Source organism: Sminthopsis crassicaudata, chromosome X, assembly GCF_048593235.1.
Source record: "Sminthopsis crassicaudata isolate SCR6 chromosome X, ASM4859323v1, whole genome shotgun sequence".
Taxonomy (NCBI): domain Eukaryota; kingdom Metazoa; phylum Chordata; class Mammalia; order Dasyuromorphia; family Dasyuridae; genus Sminthopsis; species Sminthopsis crassicaudata.
This window is the reverse complement of record NC_133623.1, coordinates 46,870,745-46,890,403: the sequence shown is the minus strand read 5'-3', so window position 1 is coordinate 46,890,403 and position 19,659 is coordinate 46,870,745. Positions and strand designations below refer to the sequence as shown.

Below are 19,659 nucleotides of genomic sequence, written 5' to 3'. Positions count from 1 at the left end.
GAAAAAGATTTTAAAAATTTTCTATCTCAACAAAATCAGAAAGGTCACAAGGAGTGTGATTTGTGTAAACCAGTGGTGTCAAGCTCATATAGTAACATGGGAGGGACCCTAAACTGTACATAAGAATCCCTACAGACTGTATATTGAATTAGATTTTTGGTTTTGGTTGTTGTTGTTGTTGTTGTTTTTGAGGCAATTGAGTTTAAGTGACTTGCTTAGGGTGATGCAGCTAGTAAGTATCAGAGGCCAGATTTGAACTCAGGTCCTCCTTGAATCCACTATGCCAACTAGCTGTCCCTTAGTTTTAAAATATATTATTATCTATGTTTTTTGGCTATTTTATTTTGTAAAACATTTCCCAATTACATTTTAATCTGGTTTGGTCCACACTCAGCAGTGTTACAGCCACATGTGGTTGCATGTTGGTTAGCTCTAGTATAGACTTATTCTTGGCTTCCTGATACTAAGTGCAAAAGTCCCTGTTCAAGTTGAAAATCACTTGGGAAATGTCTCTCCCAACCACAGCTAAGCTCATTTGAATGCTTAAGAGAAAAGTGGGGAAGCCTAGAAATATCTTGAATCCCTTGTAGGTTATACTTACATACAAAGAGATGCTTTCCATTCTTGTTTCATTCACCACCCACCCCAGCCAAAAGTAGTAGACCACAAGATGGTGGTCCTTAACATACTTCTCTAATGGCCTGAAAGGGTTGATGAGTCCACTAAGAGTTCTCGGTATAACCAAGTACTTAGAATATCCAAGTCCAGCTACCTAAGAGGGCCTAGTCTAACTTGGATGCATAAAAGGGCCTAGAGGAGTGAACCAAAGAAATATCACCTCCCCAAGTCTCTAACAAGTAGAATGAATCTCATTTCCATGGAACGGAGTTAGTGTTAATGGAATCAGAAATCTGAAACTTTTATTACAAAGTTCAAGGGAAAGTAGGTAACCTTTAATCGAGGATGCCTCTTCTTTCTCCAGTCAGACACTAAAGATCTATAAAGTATACCTAATATGCATCAGGCACTATGCTAAGCACTAAAGATACATACAAAAAAAAGCAAAAGACAATTTCTTCTCTCAAGAAGCTCCCAACATAGTGAAGATGACACATAAACCACAAAGTACAAACAAGTTAAATTCAGGATAAAATGGAGTTGAGAAATAGAGGGGAAATAATAGGATTGATGGAGACCAGGAAAGGCTTCCTATAAAAGGTAGTATTTTAACTGGGATTTGAAGGGAGTCAAGGAAGCAAGAGGTGGAGGTGAGGAGGGAGAGCATTCTTGGCATGGGGGACAGCCACTGAAAATTTTTGGAGCTAGAAGATGGAATGTATTATGGGAGAAACAGTGAGGAGGGCAGGGTAACTGGACCAAAGAGTATGTGGGGGTGGGGGGATGGAAAGGTAGGCATTGGGTAGATTTATAAAGGGCTTTGAATGCCAAACAAAGGCTTTTGTATTTGATCCTGGAGGCACAGAGCCCCTGTTTCTTCCCCCATCTTGTATTAGGTGTCTCTTAGTTGCAAAAAAGGAATATAATCACTGGAATTTCTCCCCATCTTGTGTTAAGTATATCAGGAATATAATCACTAAAGTGCCAGAAGTAGCAATATTTCACCTAGGCAGAAATTAGGAAGCCCCAGACTTACTTTAAACTTCTCAACCTTTTTCTCGGGTGAACTCTGATTTTTTAGGCAAGTGTAAGCTGGGTGCTGGCAATAGATTATCCCACTCTAGAAGCCACAAGATATCCTACCACCAAATCATGGAGATAATATATTTTTTCTTTTTTTGCCTTGCAATTTTTTCAAAATTAAATTTTTTAATCAGAAAAAAAATCTGCCTTCTCTCCCTCCCACCCCAAAATCCTGTTGCAAACATTCATAATCAAGTGAAATAAATTAGCATAATGGCTATCTATATATGCATATACATGTATATGTTGCATTTCACGCTTTCTACCAGGAGGTGACTAGTATGTTTCATCATGAATTCTCTGGAATTTCTAATTCTTTCAAAGTTGTTTTCTTTACCATATTGCCATCCCTGGGATGTATAGGTTGTCCAAGGAGGACTAGCACCCTTTTCAAGGCTGTCCATTCATTTTTGATGTCTATATATCACTCAACTCTCACCTGTATGTCCTCGAAGCTGTAGCATGTGCAGCAGCTGCTCTCTGGTAAAACTGTTTCAGTAGGAGGGACTAAACCAGGTTGAGGGTAACCAATAGGCCTCAAAACCATCAGTAAGTTAGAGAGATGTCTACGCCAAGTACGTAAAGACTTCCCTGGTGGAATGGGCAGATGAGAACAATTTTTTCTAACAACAGTGAAGGCAGCTAAAGCAGGCGTTGTGGAGCATTTAGAACTTGCTCAGATATCACAGGCAACAAGGTCATCCCCACATCCCGGGCCATCGCCAGTCATCAGCTTAGTCCTGCCACTGGACTCGGATGACTCTGGAGGAGACAGTGAGGCCGACAACTTTGTGCAACTCTGCCTCACTGAAATCCAATTCATACACAAATCAAAACATCACCCTACGATGTTATGGGTTCTCTTCAAAAACAAAAACCAAACAACATTGTCATTACTATGTGAATTGTTCTCCTTGTTCTGTTTACTTTGCTCTTCATTAGTTCATACAAGTCTTCTCAGGTTTCTCTGAGACTGTCCCTTCCATCATTTCTTACAATACAACGGTATTCTATCACATTTATAGACTTCTACTTTTCAGCCCTTTTCCAATTAGAGATTCCAATCCTTTACCACCTCAAAAAGAATTAGTATAATTTTTCTCCCATTCTTAAAGATTTTTTCTGCATAGTCCTAATCTATCCCTTAAGCTGCCTTTCCTTGAATTCTCCCTTCTTACTTCTCACCTTTCCCTCCATGTTCCCAGTTGACTGAAATGTATTTCTATACCCAACTCTTTGTGTGTATTCTTCTCTCCTTTAACTAGTTCAAATAAAAATGAGGTTCAAAGGGTCAACATCCCTCCCCCTTTCTTATGTAGACTTCTACTTTTATACTCTGATTATGAGGTAATGTTCTATATCCTTCCCTTTCCTTCACCCACAATATATTCTTCTCTTTCCATTTTTTCTTTTAAGATCATCAGGGTGTAACAGAACCACTACAAGACCTCAGATACTTGTAGCTGTATGACCTGGCCAAGCTGCTTAACCTCCATCAGACATAGTTTCCCCCTCTGTAAAATGAGAGAGTTGAACTAGATGGTCTTTAATGTCCCTCCTAGCTCTAAATCCATGATCCTAAGGGTGTTACTTTGCTTCTTGATGATGGCTCATGCACAAGTTTTGCGATGTAAACAGCAGGAAGGTTGAGAGTTTCCCAACACAGCACAGACCATCAGCAGCCCAGCCAGAGATAAGTATTACAGATAGCCAGTGCTCATACCCATTCAGGGCTTTTCCCATTCTCTGTGTACCCAATCTCTCATACATTTGGCCCCATGAGGGGTGTCAGACAAAAGTGGATTCTTCCCATCTCCAAGCCCAGAAGGCCGATGTCTGGCTCCCCCTGAGTTGCACAGTGTGTTGGGGAAAGAATGGAGCCCAGAACCCCTGGTTCCTGGCTCCTGGCCTGGACCTCTCTCTATTTCTGGAGCTTTGAGAGTAACATAAGAAAGAATACTCAATCCAGTTCCAGGGATTTCACAGCTGGGAATGCAATAGAGCCATAGTCAGGGCTCCAAGGTATTTCCAGGCTCGTGGTATGTCTAATCACTGTCCTTTGCTGTATGGATTTCACAGGTCAGGGAACTGAAAGTTTCCATCCCACATAAGCTGAAGGTCTCCCTGGATGTTGGCCTTTCTCCAGAATCTCTGACTGGGAGCTGTCTATGAGATTGATCCAAGAGGAGCAATATATCCCACGTCTGGGGTCTGGGCTGATCAGATGACCTGAGTAAGTACCATCTTTCCTTTATCTTCCACATCACAATGTATAAAGCCCATTTGATTTTTTTTTTGTTTAATTTTAAATTTCTTATTGTACTCTATAAACCTCATCCCTAGAGAGGCAGCACAATAGGGAAAAAAACCAGGCATGGGCTGTGAAAACCTAGGATAAAAATCTAGCTCTGGTGCTCTTGTGTGACATTGAGCTGGTCACTCCATGTCTCTGGGTCTCCAGATACGTTCTCTGAGAACTAGATGGTCTTTGAGATCCCTTCCACATTCTGTGAACCTGTGTTCTCACCATATGGTGCCTCCAAGCCTCCAGTTTTTCAGGTCTCCAGTTCTGACATATGTGTACATTTCCCTTGCCTCCCTGATGTCATACTTCCTCCTCTTGTTCATCAGGGGAAAGGTAGGGATCTTAGGTTCTCGTTCAAGTCCTATTTCAATGCCTTCTCTTACTTTACCTACTCTCCTGGAAACTGTACCAAGTCTAATTGAGCTGTGAGTACGGCTCCAGCAATGAACCTGTAATGTCTTATAAAAGTCACCCAAGCTCTTCAGCAGGTGACTCACCACAAAAGGGCTTTGGCTTCAATTCCAGCAGTTCAGGCAGGCCAGCCACTAAGGCTATGAAACTATGAAACTATGTTTCTGCTAGGTTCCCACCCCAAGGAAAACCAGGGTCCTTGCAAATTTACTCCATGACTAAGGAAAAATAAATCAAAATAATGCAAGATAAATTGTCATTGCTCAGAAAACGAGGAGACAGTCTCCCAAGAGGACAGAAGAACATCCTAGGAAGATTGCAATCTAGCCAAAGATTTCCTTGAACCCTACACCCATCTCAGAGAACTTCTGGAGCCAGCTGGAACAATCCCCCAAAATCTGATTGTTAAACTTTAGTGTGTGCATTTGAACCTTGTAAATTTGCACATAATACAGAACAAGGCTTGATTTATTGTTTTGGTTTTTTAGACTTAATAAACTGATAGAGAAAATATTAATAACTCAGGTTAAACTTGGAAGTACATTCTGCATACATTTGATTTTAGAGAGCCACTTGTTAAACATTTACCAGCATAACTCTGCCCCTTTCATATTCCTTTACTATTTGCTGAGGCCTCCCAAAACCCATTGAAGCCTTTAGGTATTTAGCTTGCTCCCTCCCCCACCCCTTTCCTCACTCCTTGTCCTTCAGGGCAGGAACATGAACAAAATGTTTATGAACCCTCCTGGTTCTAAAATCTGATTATGAATTCTAGTCATGTCTACTTCTCAAGGAGAACAGGAGAAGACCTTAACACTTCTCTAGGGATTAATTAATGCATGGTACACACATAAACATATACAAATACACACACATAGTGGAATAGGCTGAAGAAATTGAAAGACTGAAGAAGAATTTAGATTAAAGGAATGAGAAAAGTAAGGAGAAGAAATGACTAGGGAAGGGAAAGAAAGGGGACAATGAGAAACTGGGAATAATTTAGAGGGAATGAAGAGACAGGGATCTAGAGACTGAGAGAGTGCGATTGAGGAAGCTGCTGGTCAGAAGGAAGAATTCCCAAATCCCAGATTCTCTCCCTTTTCCAATACCCTTTTCACCATACATACAGCCTTAAGCTAACTCTCCACTACAGAAATGCCCAGAGAGATTCACGAGAGCAGTTGATCTCACTGTTGATCTCTGCTAAATGTAGTAAACATTTATTAAGCACCTACTGTGTGCCAGGGACCTTGCTAAACAGAAAGAGGCAAAAGACGATCCCTGCTTTCTAGGAGCTTACAATCTAATGGAGAAGACAACACACACACACACACACACGATAAATAGGAAATAATTAACAGAGGGAAAACACTAGAATTAAGAGGTCATCCAGTCTAACCTTTCCAAGAATGAACTTGTTCTACAATAGGGATTCTCAAATCTTTTTCAAGACAGAGATCTTGGTGGCAGACCGGTGAAGCCTATGGTTCTATCTCAGAATAATATTTGTCATCTTCATTCAAATGTAAAAAGTTAAATTTCAGGTAGAAGTTAGTGGAAATAAAGCTGTAACACACTTCCCATTTAAGGAGTGTGGGCTATTCATTTCCCATAAGGCTGTGTTCCTGTGAACTTCTATATCCTTGGTCTCTGGAGCCCTTCCTTCTGATTGGAAGGTGGGAGTGCTCCTCCCAGAACCTGTTTGAGGAGAGCACCCAATGCTGCTACTTGCTAATTGCCCCATAGGCTCACTCCTCTGGATGCCCCTGTTTTAGATACCTTCCTGCAGCCACCTCACCTTTTCATCTTCCTTTTATGTTATCTTCTCCATTAGAGGCCTCCAGATATTTCAGAACTTAAATAGCCAAACAACAATAAACACATACGTATAAACTACCTATATCTATACACAAAGAAGCTTTAATATTGCAGAGAACTACAATCTTATCAATGTGAGTGAGAATCCTTCCATTGAGGCAAATGCCAAACCTCTTATATCTTAGCAGAGGATCTTGAGAAGTCACCGTAACCTGAAATGTCACTTTCCATGTGGCCAACCTAGTGACCCACATGTGGGTTTAGCTCTGCTGGTCCTCAATACAATAAACAGACAGTCCAATCATTACCTAGCTTTTAAACAGCATCTCTTGTCTGTTGATTACTTTTTATTTATCCTGTATATAGTTTGTTTGTATATAGTTGTTCGCATATTTTCTTTCCCATTAGATGGTAAGCTCTTTGTAGGCTGGAACGTTTTGCCTTTCTTTCTTGCATTCCCAGCACTTAGGACGGTGTCTTAATTATTGCCTACTGACCAACAGCCAGAGTCCAAACCTTCCTAGCCTGCCAAGACCTCCCCAGGCTTATGCTCTATCAGGAGAGCTTTCACGAATCCAAATCTACTCTATAGCAAGAAGTGGAATTAGATTGTATTCAAGTCACCTCAACAAGCAATTGTTAAATATGAAAGTCAATGTGTTCACCATTGGTGGGTTTGCAAACCAAACAAACAGAAAAGGTCTTGTTATCAAGGAGCTTGGACCTTTAGTAAAAATCCTCCTCTGATACCTTGGTGTTCTAGGTCATAAGAATGCAACTAGATCCTACAAAGCTAGAAGGTCTTCATGTCTAAACTCAGTCCTAGACTCTATCTGTTACCCAAGGCCCAGTCAAAAAGAGACTCATCATCAGTGAAGTATCCAACAAGTGATAAAAATGTTTGACCACAGCAATTTATAAAACTATGTTAATAGGAACTGGCATTGGTGGAGAAAATACTGATAATATTGAAGGTAAGGATGTGGTGGAATTTCAACACAAGTCAAATTCCACCATTACTCTCTACAAAATTTCAAAAGTATACTTGGAAATGGCATTGTTGAACTTATATTGAATTACTTGCTTTCTAGGGGAGGGGGTTGGAGGGAGAGAGGAAGAAAAATTTGGAACACAAGGTTTTGCAAGGGCGAATGTTGAAAACTATCTTTGCACATGTTTGGAAAATAAAAAGCTATTATTAAAATATATATATATATATATATTTGGAAGTACCAGTTGGATGCGTAACCTTGCATGTTTAAGATTACATGTCTTGTGAACTGATCCAGTGATTCTGGAGAATGGTTTGGAATTAGATTAAGAAAGTGAAAAGGCTTTGACTCAGAGAACCCACTACTAGGCCTAAACTCCAAGAGGGTCAGCAATAAAAAGAAAGGCCACAGATATAGCAAAAAATTCATTATATTATTTTTTGTAGAAATAAGGAACTAGAAACTATGTAGATGTGAATGTGACAAAACAAAGTGTGTAGTGTATGAATATAATGGAATATTGCCCAGCTGTAAAAATGATGAATATCAAGAAAGGAGATGGGAGACACTAGGTGTGGAATATTACATGGGCTGTCAGACTTGCTCAATGTGTTCGTTTTTGATGAACTAGATTTTTTCTCTTTCTTTTTTAATATTTTTAAGTGGGTGGTTCTCTGGGCAGGAGAGGAATATAGTTAGAAATGAAGGTAATGTAAAAGCAAAAGATATTAATAAACATTGAAGATTTTTAAATCTTATCATTTAAGAATTAGAAGAGAATAAAAGGATATGCTTTTCACAAATAAGATTGGGGTAAAATTCTCAACAAAATGTGCATAGAAGTGATCATTAAAGATAAAAGCAATAATTTTAATTATATAAAATTAGAAAGCTTTTGAACAAACATGTAGTTTGAATAAGAGAAACTGTTGAATGGAAAATCATCGTTGCATTCAAAGTCTCTCATAAAAGTCTGCTATTAAAGATAAAAAAGAAAAGACAAAATATGCAAAAAGAGAAGTTATGCCTAATGGATTATTTGTTAAGAGATTGTTTTTAGAAGATAAAATATGACTTATCATATGACCACATGAAAGACTGCTGAAAAACATTAATAATTAGGTAGCTAGATGTCACAGAGGGTTAGATCACTGGGTCTGTAATCAGGAAGACTTGAGTTCATATCCTCCCTCAGACATTTACTAGCTGTGTGACCCTGGCCAAGTCTCTTAAACTCTGCCTCAGTTTCCTCAACTGGAGATAATAATATCACCTACTTCCCAGAGTTGTGAGGATCAAATGAGATAATATTTACAAAGTGCCTAGGATATAGTAAGCATTTAATAAATTCTTGTCCCTCTCCCCATTAGAGAGGTTCAAATTTTAAGAATCTCTGAAGTTGTTTTATAACTTTTCCAGCCCAAAGTGGACCGCAAAACTGTCCGACCCAACATAATAGTCTAATGGACTGAAAAGGTTGTTGAATCTACTGGAACTTGGACGACCCAAGCCTAAGATGGCTTTGTAAAGGAGTTTGGGGAGCAGACCAAGGAAATAGCCCACTCATTCTACCCAGACCTCCTGCAGGTAGGAGAAAGTAACACGTTTCCTTACCTGAAAGTGTTATCAATGAGACCTATGTCTGAAGCTCTCATTACAAAGTTCAGGGGAAAGTACATGTGACTTTTAATGAGCTCACTCACTCTACCTAGTGTCTCCTCCTCTGTCTCTTCCCCTCTTTCTATTAGGTACCTGTTAATTGCAAATCAGGGACACGGTCCCTGAAGTCCCAGAAGTGGCAACATTTCTCTGAGGTTGAAGTTAGGAAGCCCCAGACCTGCTCCAGACTTCCCAGGGATCTGTGTCTAATTGAAAACAAATATCTTTAATTGGGGCTACTCTCTGCTGCCAGAAGTATCAGGGTTTTAAGCGTAGGCTGTGAAGAAGAACTAGGTTTCAGTTCAGTCTCACCACTTAGAAGCTGTGTCACACTGAGGAAATCAATTCGCTTCTCTGAGATTCAGTTTCCTCATCTCCAAAATATAAGAGTTTGATGCAATGCATTCTAAAGTTCCTTCCAGCTTTAACATTCTCTAATTCATTGTAATATCTGCATAAGTAGGGGAAAATGCATGCTATGAATTAATGTAGCACGTATTCTGTGATTGTCCTGCCCAATACCTCTTCAGTGATGGCTTCCAGATAGCAACGGTGGGTTTCCGAAAAACTACCATTATATCACTGATGGGACCAAAAGAATATTCAAATATGATCTGTTCGGCCTATAGAAGCTAATAGCCAAATCCTTAGGATTTTTCAAAATTTTACCTACATCTCATAGGAAGATTTTACTTCCACAGCTGTTTCTCTGAGACTTCTACTGCAGGTAAAGGAATCAAGCTTATTCATTTGTGGGTAGAGGGGCCATTGCTGACAAAATTTCTCTATTTTAAAGAAAACATCCTTTGGTGTTGCTACCTTCCTGTCCCCATGCAGTGAGTATATTAGCTTGCTTGTCTCTCTCTTTCCCACAAGGAATACCTCTCCTCAGTGACTTTTTTAGCCAAACTGCTTCTTTAGTTTGCCAAATATAACACTAGGGCCTCCAATTGGTTGGCATTGAATGACTGCCCAAGGAAGTAGTAGATGCAATGAGTTCAGAAGTAGGGGAAGGGACAATGGATGCTAATGCGATGAAAGAAAGGTCATGTCAGAGAAAGAAAGGAAAACTGGGAGACTTAGGACATTGAAGGCAGAAGAGCTATCAATGTGACTTTACAGAAGCCCCTTAACTCTGAGACTTTGTTATTTTCCAAATTCCCTTCCAATTCAAAATCCAACTATCCTCAAATAAGATTAGGCATTGTTGTTGGTCTGCTTTTATGCTGGGCAGAGATTAGAGGTCATGGAAGGGTTTCTAATCCAGGAGATAGAAAAGCTCTCAATAACTCCTCTGCTCTAATATCCACTGCTATGAAGGTGACAATCATCCTGGGGGCATATGGAATATGAATTGTCACCGAGTCAGAAGACTTTAGTTCATGTACCAGCCCTGCCACTTTTTAGCTGTGTTTCTGGTCAGTAAGTACCTTCCTCAATCTGGTCTCTCTGTCCTTCTCTGAATAGGAGTGGGACTAGCGGATCTCAATGCTGTGATTGAACAGGGGTGGGACTAGCAGATCTCAATGTACAACTTATGATTCAGTGATCCAGAAATGTATGGAGGACATGGAAGCAACATAAATGATCATTTATATCAACTTAAAGTGTTTTTACATCCCCATGCTTATCTATATCATCAGTGTCAATTATACTTGTTGAGTGGAATTGATTCGATTAAGCTGGTGTCATGTTAACTTTACAATATGCTTTATTTTGTCCCAACTCTTTCTTTATGTATGGAAAGCCTTCCTAAGTTGCATGGTTGTCACAAAACTTTTAACTTCTCTTCTCCTATAGGAAGTCTTTGTTTTCTTACCCACCAAAGTCTTAAGTAGAACAAAATCAGATTCTGAATCTTTCCCCCAAGAGCAGCTCAACTTTCAATATGTCTCATATTGGCCAATTACAGTCTCTTTCTCCTGGTCTCCCAGCCTAGAAACATCAGGCTTATCTTTGATTCTTTCCTTACCTTTCTTGCTCCTACTCAATTTATAGTTCCAGAATAGTCTAAATTGGACAGTTGTTTCTCCTAAATAGCTAATTAGAAATAAAAAAAACTTCAGTCAAATCAGCTTCTTGGTATCATGGAATAAAAATAATGACCAGTTATTTGAATGAAAGTAACCTTTTGAATTGACCAGCCAATTTATTCAAAAAGGTCAAGCTGTTGTGCCTCATGAGGAGGCCAAAACAAATGCCTGATTCAGTTAATCACCCCCATGTTTCCTGTGTATGACAACCAAAAATATGATTGATCAAATCTGTGTTTCATAGGATAACAAGCAATTGGAACTGGAAGATTTCATAGACGGCATCTAGTTAAATATGTTTACTTTACATAGGAAGAAACTGAGGCATTGAGCATCAAAGGACTTTCTAAAGTCACACAGGGAAAAAATGTTCAGTTTGGAGTCAGAATCCTGGGTTTCTGACCCCAAATGTGGTTTCTGGCCACTGTCACAGAATAGACTAAATGTTTTGGCATCGGGTAAGGAGAGCTTATATCCCTTTCTCCAGGCTAAAGAAATAGCAAACCTTTCAAAGTTTGCTCATAAGAAAACAATTTTCCAAATCCCCAGACCTTTTTTCCATCTTCCATCAACATGTGCAGTATGAGCCTGACCCTCTGGCAGTAACCCAGACCAGTTTTGACTTAAAGCTGAGAATGTTCATTCCAGAAGCCGCTGAAAAGTTCTTCCTGTCCCCCGGCTCCCATGTAGAAGATGCTCTGTTTTGTCTCTTTCCCTTGCAGTTGGGGGGCCCGATGGATGGGCTGCTGAGAACTAACTATTCTGACATCACAGAATTCATCCTAGTGGGCTTTTCCCGGAGGCCCCACGTGCAGGCCGCCTTCTTCTCCGGGCTCTTGTGCCTCTACCTGGTCACATTTTTGGGGAACAGTCTCATCGTCATTGTGATCCAAAGGGACCCTCAGCTTTATACCCCCATGTACTTTTTCCTCAGCAATCTGTCCTTCCTTGACATCTGCTATTCCACCAGCTGGGAGCCCTATGTGTTGACCCAGTGTTTCAAGGACTTCCCCACTATCTCTTACACCAGCTGTTATGCTCAGATGACTATTTCCTTATTCTTGGGAATGACTGAATGTCTCCTCCTGGCTGTCATGGCCTATGACCGGTTTGTCGCCATCTCCAACCCTCTGCGCTACACCGTCATCATGAGCAACCAGGTCTGCTTGCAGATGGCTGTGGGCACCTGGGCCAGTGCCTTCCTTTTGTCTGTAATGCCAATTATTGCCATTCCAGCTAATTACTGTGGGCACAACATCATCAACCATGTTATGTGTGAAATACAAGCTTTGCTGAAGCTTGTCTGCTCTGACACCCCCATGAGCCTGATCCTGGGGCTGGTCATTAGTACTTTTACTCTGCCCTTGCCTTTCACCTTTATCCTCATCTCCTACATCCGCATTGTGGCAGCTGTGCTCAGGATCCGCTCCACAGAGGCCAGGCTCAAAGCTTTCTCCACCTGTGGCTCCCACTTGACAGTGGTGACCATATTTTATGGGACAGCCATCTATATGTACTTGAAGCCCCAATCTAAAGAGTCTCAGGACCAGGACAAAGTCATTTTTATATTTTATGGAGCAGTTACCCCTATGTTGAACCCTCTCATTTATACCCTAAGGAATAAGGATGTGAAAGGTGCCCTCAGGAAATTGGCTAGAGGGAAAGAAAAATCTTGAAAGCTCTATAAATTTTTTTCCAGTGGGCTACTTGTGAAAGCATAGGAGCAATGCAATGAACAACTGAGTCAGAGAATAGATATTTTCCAAGTCAATAAATTCATTTCAATTAAGCTTAGCAATTAACTTTTGATCATTATTGAATACCACACCCTGGGCCTACTTAGTAAATAATACCTAATTTTCCTGAGATTGAGAATAGATAATGCTATTTCAGAATTAGAAGGAATTAGAGAAATTATCTAATCCTACCTCATATGACTAGGAACTTTACCCCTTAGAGCAACCCCTAAAATAGTTATCTATAATCCTTTTGACAATCTCCAGTACTTACCATGATGATTCCTCCTACTTTAAAACAGTCAGGAAATTTTTCCTTGCACCCAGTAAATAAAAAAAGGGAAGCAAAGAGCTGTCCAGCAATGACTTTATATTTAGGAAGATAGGACTCCTCACCAAGACTGGAGTTCACATTACAAGAGCTAACAAAATTTATTTGCCTAGAATCTTACAAATCTAATTAAGAGAGCCTTCAAAATAAAGAAGGGGAAAGGAGAAAACTAGGTACAAAGATTCCCAGGAAAGAAATGTAACAGTAGAAAAGTTCAGAAATTAAGATAAAGCAAAATCCAGGAACTGAGGCTGACTAAAATCCTGGCCATAAGTGTCCACGCACAAATAAACAAAGTATGAATAGCAATCAAAGGAAGCTAGATAATTTAGGGCATGGTGCATATTTAACATTTAAGTATCATTGAAATCCATGAATGTTAGGCCCAGTGGAAAGAGCACTATAAAGCAGAAGACTTGAATTTAAATTGTACTTCAGACATTTACTAGTTATATGATCATGAACAAAGTCACAACCTCTCTCTCACTTTCCTCAGCTGAAAAATGAGGAATGTTTCCTAAGGTTTCTTCCAGATCTAAAGCTAGAATCCTATGACATCTGGTTCCATAAAGGTATACCATATTGTAAAGGAACAGAATAAATAAAAGGGACGAGGTCAAAGTAGCATTTATATATTAAAGGTTGGAGATTGATCAAGGAAATTGATAAATGACTGAGGAAATCTCCTTGATGATTTGAATTTGATGAACTTAGACGATGGTCAACTTTAATGTTTGAACTTTGGAAAACATCTCTCTATAGAAGATTGAGCAATGGACATTGGTGCTTTGTTGAGATGATTAAAAACTTCTGATTAACTCTTGATGATTTGGGGATACCTCCACCTTGAATTGGTTGCCTTGGAGCAACACTAGATGATGGATTTCAGTGACAAGGTTGCTCTCAAGTTGAATTAATTGGCAAAGACTCCTGTTGGGGATCTATCCCTTTTCATTGGTTTATGAGGGCCTTTTCTCCTTTCCATTTTTCTTCTGGAGAGACCCTGAGAATGCCACCACTTTCTTCCCAGCACCCCAGCTATCAATGGGGGGTGTTTGAGTGGCAGATAAGGATTCATCTACATAAGCTTAAAGAAGCTTTCCAGCACACCAAGTTCCAAGCTGCCACGACCTTTTCCCCCCTTTTATGGGTACATGTCAGCTACCAAAACTATGCAGACACTTTATCAGTTAAAAAAAATTTTACATATTAATTTGCGAATCTGGGCAAGTCCCCTAACCTCTGTTTGTCTCAGTTTCCCCATCTATAAAAGAGGGATAATAACAGAGTTCTTGTGAAGATCAAATGAGACAATATTCGTAAAACTCTTTGTAAATTTTAAAGTTTATATGAATGCTGCTGCCGCCATTGTAGCCCTTGAGGTAAATTTCTAGACAAGGTCATTTCTGAACCCACACCCTGAGTTCAAAGAAGTGAAGTTTGCTAGGCAGTGTGATCCCAGAATTGGGTTTTCAAGCCAGGGAAGGGAGATTTTTGTTGTGCTATACCAGACTTAAGGATTATTCCTGAAGAAAGCCCAAGTTCAGGACTTTGGAGATCTAGTGCAGCACTGTGCATGGCAGGGAGAGAAGACTGAGTCCATGGCTCATGGTGCTGAAAGATCCAATGACAATGAAGTGAAATCCATGGTATAGACTAAGGCACTTGTACAAAGAACTTTGCATACTTCTATTAGAGTGAGTTATTTTGATGATACAGGGCAAATAACAGGTTTTCTCTTCTAAAGGAAGACATGTCCTCAAGGGGTTTCTGTAGAATGAAGGAAAGGATCAGAATTTCTGCATACTATCAGTCCCTTCTCAGGAAAGGTCAAACCACAGGCTGGTACTTTGAGCTTGTTGAGAGTCATTGCATTAGAAAGAGGAACTCTTTGAAATGTTGAGAATTGATGACATTCGTTTCTGAGCAGTGCCTTGGTTTTTTCGGCTGAAAAATGAGGGTATTGAACTCAATGTCCCTTAATGTTCCTTCATGCTAGGATCCATTTCTGGAAAGATATGTCATATTGATAGAGTGGTCAGGTTGCTCTTGTCAATGCAAGGAGCAACCACATCTCCAAAGAACCTATAATGAAGCATGCACCCATCTTCTGATAGAAAGGTGATAGATACAAGGTTCAGAAAGATTCAGAGTTTGGGACGCCATGTTTGTGAATTTATTTTCCCTGATTATGCTCATTTGTTACAACAATTCTTTTTCTTTTCTTTTGCTCTCTCATCTTTTAAATGATAAAGTAGACAAGGAGATGGGGTTAGCAACAGCAAAGCTCCAAAACTGAGAGCCATAGAAACATTCTTAAATGTATGGAAGAAAACAGAAGTAAGTTCAGAAAGAAGCATGGACAAGTGGGACAGTTTTGAAAGCAATATGTAGAATTTATTATATACATTTTAAGTAAACAATATGAAAAGAAAACTCACAGTCTCACACAGAATCCTCTTTTTGTGTTCTACTCTGAGTGTGAAATGTTCTTTTAGGGTGTTTAAATTCAGAACTAAAAAAATAAAATTCAAAAATGCCATGTTGTTTTTGAGACTTGAAGGCTTCAAGGTTCTGAAAAAAAGTGAGACCCACCTGAGAAGGAGGAAAATTGTAATAACTATCTAATAGCTATAATGAGCCCTGCATGAGCACATTTGGTTATGGCTTATGAATTCTTTGCATTTTCTACATTTTCTTTGGTGTTAAATAAAAGCCACCACATGCTTCAGAATTTATTATTACCTTAAGTGCTTGAACAGTAGTTGGAAACCCATTGTCAGCATTAATGAAGGTCGACCTAGACAAAAGCTATATTCTGAGATTTTCCCAGAGCAAATTCTGGGAGAAGGCAGCAAAAACCAGAGAATGAGTGATATCTAATAGATCTGTCATCAAAATTGGACCTTGCCTGTGTTGATTCTGACCTTGAGGAACACTGGGCAATAGATTACATATTTTTATGAAAATATATTTTAAAAAAACAGTCTGGGGAGACATGCTGAAGAACATTGGAGCAAAAATCAAAGGAGGCAGAAATAGAAACAATATTGCTGTAGGAGAAGACTACAAACCATTTGAACAGAAAGAAGCATGAATGAGAATTCAGGGAAACAGATAACTAGCCTGACACAGAGACCTATTGTGATAGTAATGGAGGAGGGATGTCTATGATCTAAATGTTTTGTCATTTTGGCAGAGAACTTGCCAAAAGTAGAGCAGTTAATAATTCTTTGACTTGCATTAATGATAATTTGCTCTTAATTTGGAACTCAATATTTAAAAAAAAAGAATTACAAAAATTTACTTTACATGTAATTGGGAAAAATAAAATATTATTAATAGGAGAAATTATGATTTGTTCTTTCAAAAGGTAGGAAAAACAAGGAGAAATTTATTCTGGATCTGATTCTCACTTAAAAGGAGAAACTGATTGCTGGAATAGCAACAGCAAGTACTGTGGGGGCAAGTGATCCCTCCCTCCTAGGGTTTGGAAAAGGAGAAGAAATCTAATCATAGTCTGGTGATTTTGGAAGAGCAGATTTCAAAGGATTTTAGAGAAAATAAAGGTATGAGCTCATGAACTAAAACTCTGCCTAGAGGGACTAAGAAGCCCTCATAGGCGAAATTTTGATGATAGAAAGGGAAACAATCCTATGAGGGCAAACTGGGAATTATCTGAAGAGATGCATGTAGATGCATAGGGATAAACTGGCAGGTAATTTAGATTTTTAAAGCATGTGTTGAAAATGGACTTAAGGAAAGGTACCAGAGGTTAACTGCAAAAATGGAGTTTAATTCTGTAAGAACAGTATCAGAGACACTAAAACAGGCTAAGATGATAAGAGATATAAAGTGCGATGAGAGGAGTTTTGCAAAAAAAAAATATCTTATTTGTCAAAACAGAAAGATCAAAGAAGGGTTAGAAGTCCTTGGAGTGGATGGAATAAGGATAATAGATGAAAGAGAAAAGGCAAAGCTGCTCAACTTTTATTTTGCTTTAGCTTTCTCTGTCAAAGAGAGTAACTTTGGACCGGACAAGACAAGAGAAAAATAGCCTTCTATTTCATTGAGACTAGATCATCCCATCTAACTTAATTTCCTTTGTTTGACAACCAGATTTGGCTACCCTTTTGACAAGGGTACTAGGCACTAGATCAGGAAAATCCTAGATTTTAGCAAAGCACTTGGTAAAATCTGTCATATTAGCTTGCAGATGATAGTAAACATCAGTGGATTAATCCCTGGTTAAGTGACAAACCCAAGGAGTAATGGCTAAGCATTGATGCTGAGAGATTTCTCAAGTAGAGTATCCCCATGTATCTATCCTTAGCCTTACATTATTTAACATTTTAACAATCATGTGAATAAAAACATTAATAGCATGTTTATCAAAATTCTGTGAGACACAAAGCTGGGGAAATTAGCCAACAATGTTGTATGAGATTTTGGATCCAAGAAGATATCAACAGCTGAAATTTTCAACTGAATACAATAAAATTAAATGTAAGAGGGATAAAATCTTACACTTTGGTTCAAAATGGCAACTTCATAAATATAAGATGGGTAAGGCTTGGCTAGACAGCAGGTCATTTGAAAAAAAAAAATCCAGGGATTTAATGGACTATTGCAATCTCAATGTCAGATACAAGGTTGATATGGCAACCAGGAGAGCTAATGTGCTCTTTGGCTGCATTAAGAGTGTTCCCATGTCCTAATGTGGGAGGTGATAATCCAGCTTTACTGCTGTCCTTGTTACATCATTTTGGGAGCATCATGTTCAGTCCTGAAGGCCATATTTTTGAAAGGTCACTGATAAGCCAGAGAACTGGTTCAATTAGCAAATTAATGGAACTGAGGATATTTAGCATGGGGAAGAGAAGACTTAGGTATTTGAAAGGCTGTCATTTGGAAGAGGGAATAGAATTATTCTCTTAACCCTTAAGGGAAAAGCTAGCAGCACTGGGGAGAACTTACAAAAAGGCCTTTTAAAAGATGATATGGGGGAAATTTCCTAGCCACGAGCTGTCCAAAAGTAGAATGGGTTGCTCAGAGAAGCATTCCTGTGGGAGGATTTCCCTCGCTAGATTAGATCTTTAAATACAGGCTACATAACTCCTTATTGACTACATGGTGGTGAGGATTCTCGTTTGAGTATGGGTTGAATTAGTTGGTTTCTTTCCAACTCTGAAATTCTGTGATGCTGCAAAATTTGCCTAACTTCCCCTCCTCCTCATTTTGCTTTCCAGTGCCAAGAAAAATAAATCTTATTTTTTTTTCATGTAACATGCCTTCAAATAGTTGAAATATTCCTCTGAAATCTCCTCCGCATGCTAGACATCTCCACTCCTTTGAGTCAGTATTCACATGGCACAGTCTCAAAGCCCTTAACTATACTGATTGTCCTCTGCTGAATATCCTCAATCTTATGAATGTCCTGAAAACGTGGCACCTAAAAGGAAGCTCAATATTCCACAGAGGGTCTGACCAGGATAAAACAGTTAGAGAGCATCATTTCTCTAGTAGAGAACACAGGATCTCTAAAAGCACCCTAAATTCACATTATAATTTTTGGCCGAAGGAGATCGGTGTTTGTAATATCACCATTACCCAAGGTTTACATGTTCATACTCTTCACATTGTCTTGTACTTTCCCCATCTTGTTCACCTCTCAAATCCAAGCATCTCCCTAAGTTTTCTCAATATTACATTCACAACATTTCTCACATCTTGTGCCTCCTTTCTACACACTAATAAACACCTACGTGCAGGAGCATGCTGAATCCAGTTCAAATTGGCTTGGACAGCTGATTATGACATTTTAGTGTGAGCATTGGAAATCAGCAAGTGCTATAAATCAGGGCTTGATTGATTGTTTTGTTTATTGATTTTCGATCAAAACATCATCTAGACCTAAGAAAGGAATGGAGAAAATGTTAATCATGCATATTAACTTAAAGGTATGTCATAAGTACATTTTTGCACAGCTATATGGTGAATTCTTACCAGCCCAGTCTTGCCTATATGGGCTATTGAATAACTTCCTAACAGTTCTGTCTTCCACTGGCCCCCCATCCACCCCCACCAGCCAGTCCATCCTTCACACGGAGGCCATAATAACACATTCTTTTCACATTAATAGTTGCTGAGGCATACTTCTAGCAGTGTAAGGAAGATATTTAGCTGATGGGAATTCATTACTTCTTATCTGGCACCCTTTGTTTCTATCTTTACCTCCTGGCTCATCTCCTCAGCCATGACTTTCCCTTTTGTAAGCACTCTTACTTTTCCCCTGTGAGAGCATGACGTTTTTTTTTTTTCCCCCAAATCTGCCAAGAGAGAAGTATTAAGAAGGGAACTTTCCCAAACTGTCTTGGATAGGGATTACTCCTACCCACTTACCAAACTTTCACACACACCCCCAAAAATACTGGCTCATCCCGCATCTGGGACTTTCCAAGTTAATTTATCCTTTTCTGCTCTGGGGGAGCAATCATAACATGTATCAACAAAATTGGTTTGGGGGCAGCTAGTTGGTGCAATGGATAGAGCACCAGCCCTGAAGTCAGGAGGACCTGAATTCAAATGTGGCCTGAGACACTTAACACTTCCTAGCTGTGTGACCCTGGGCAAGTCACTTAACCCCAATTGCCCCAGCAATCAACAAATCAAT

General features: G+C 39.4%; 1 protein-coding gene across 1 annotated transcript; it reads left to right on the top strand.

Annotated features, from left to right (window-relative positions):
- The first annotated feature begins 11,653 nt into the window (after positions 1–11,653).
- On the top strand, positions 11,654–12,595 carry LOC141549017 (olfactory receptor 13H1-like). The gene has a single exon (XM_074278376.1). The coding sequence runs from the start codon at positions 11,654–11,656 to the stop codon at positions 12,593–12,595; it is 942 nt and encodes a 313-aa protein (XP_074134477.1).
- Positions 12,596–19,659: the final 7,064 nt, after the last annotated feature.

Coding starts and splice junctions, on each gene's coding strand:
- LOC141549017 (XM_074278376.1), top strand. CDS start 11,654: ATGGATGGGCTGCTGAGAACTAACTATTCTGACATCACAGAATTCATC.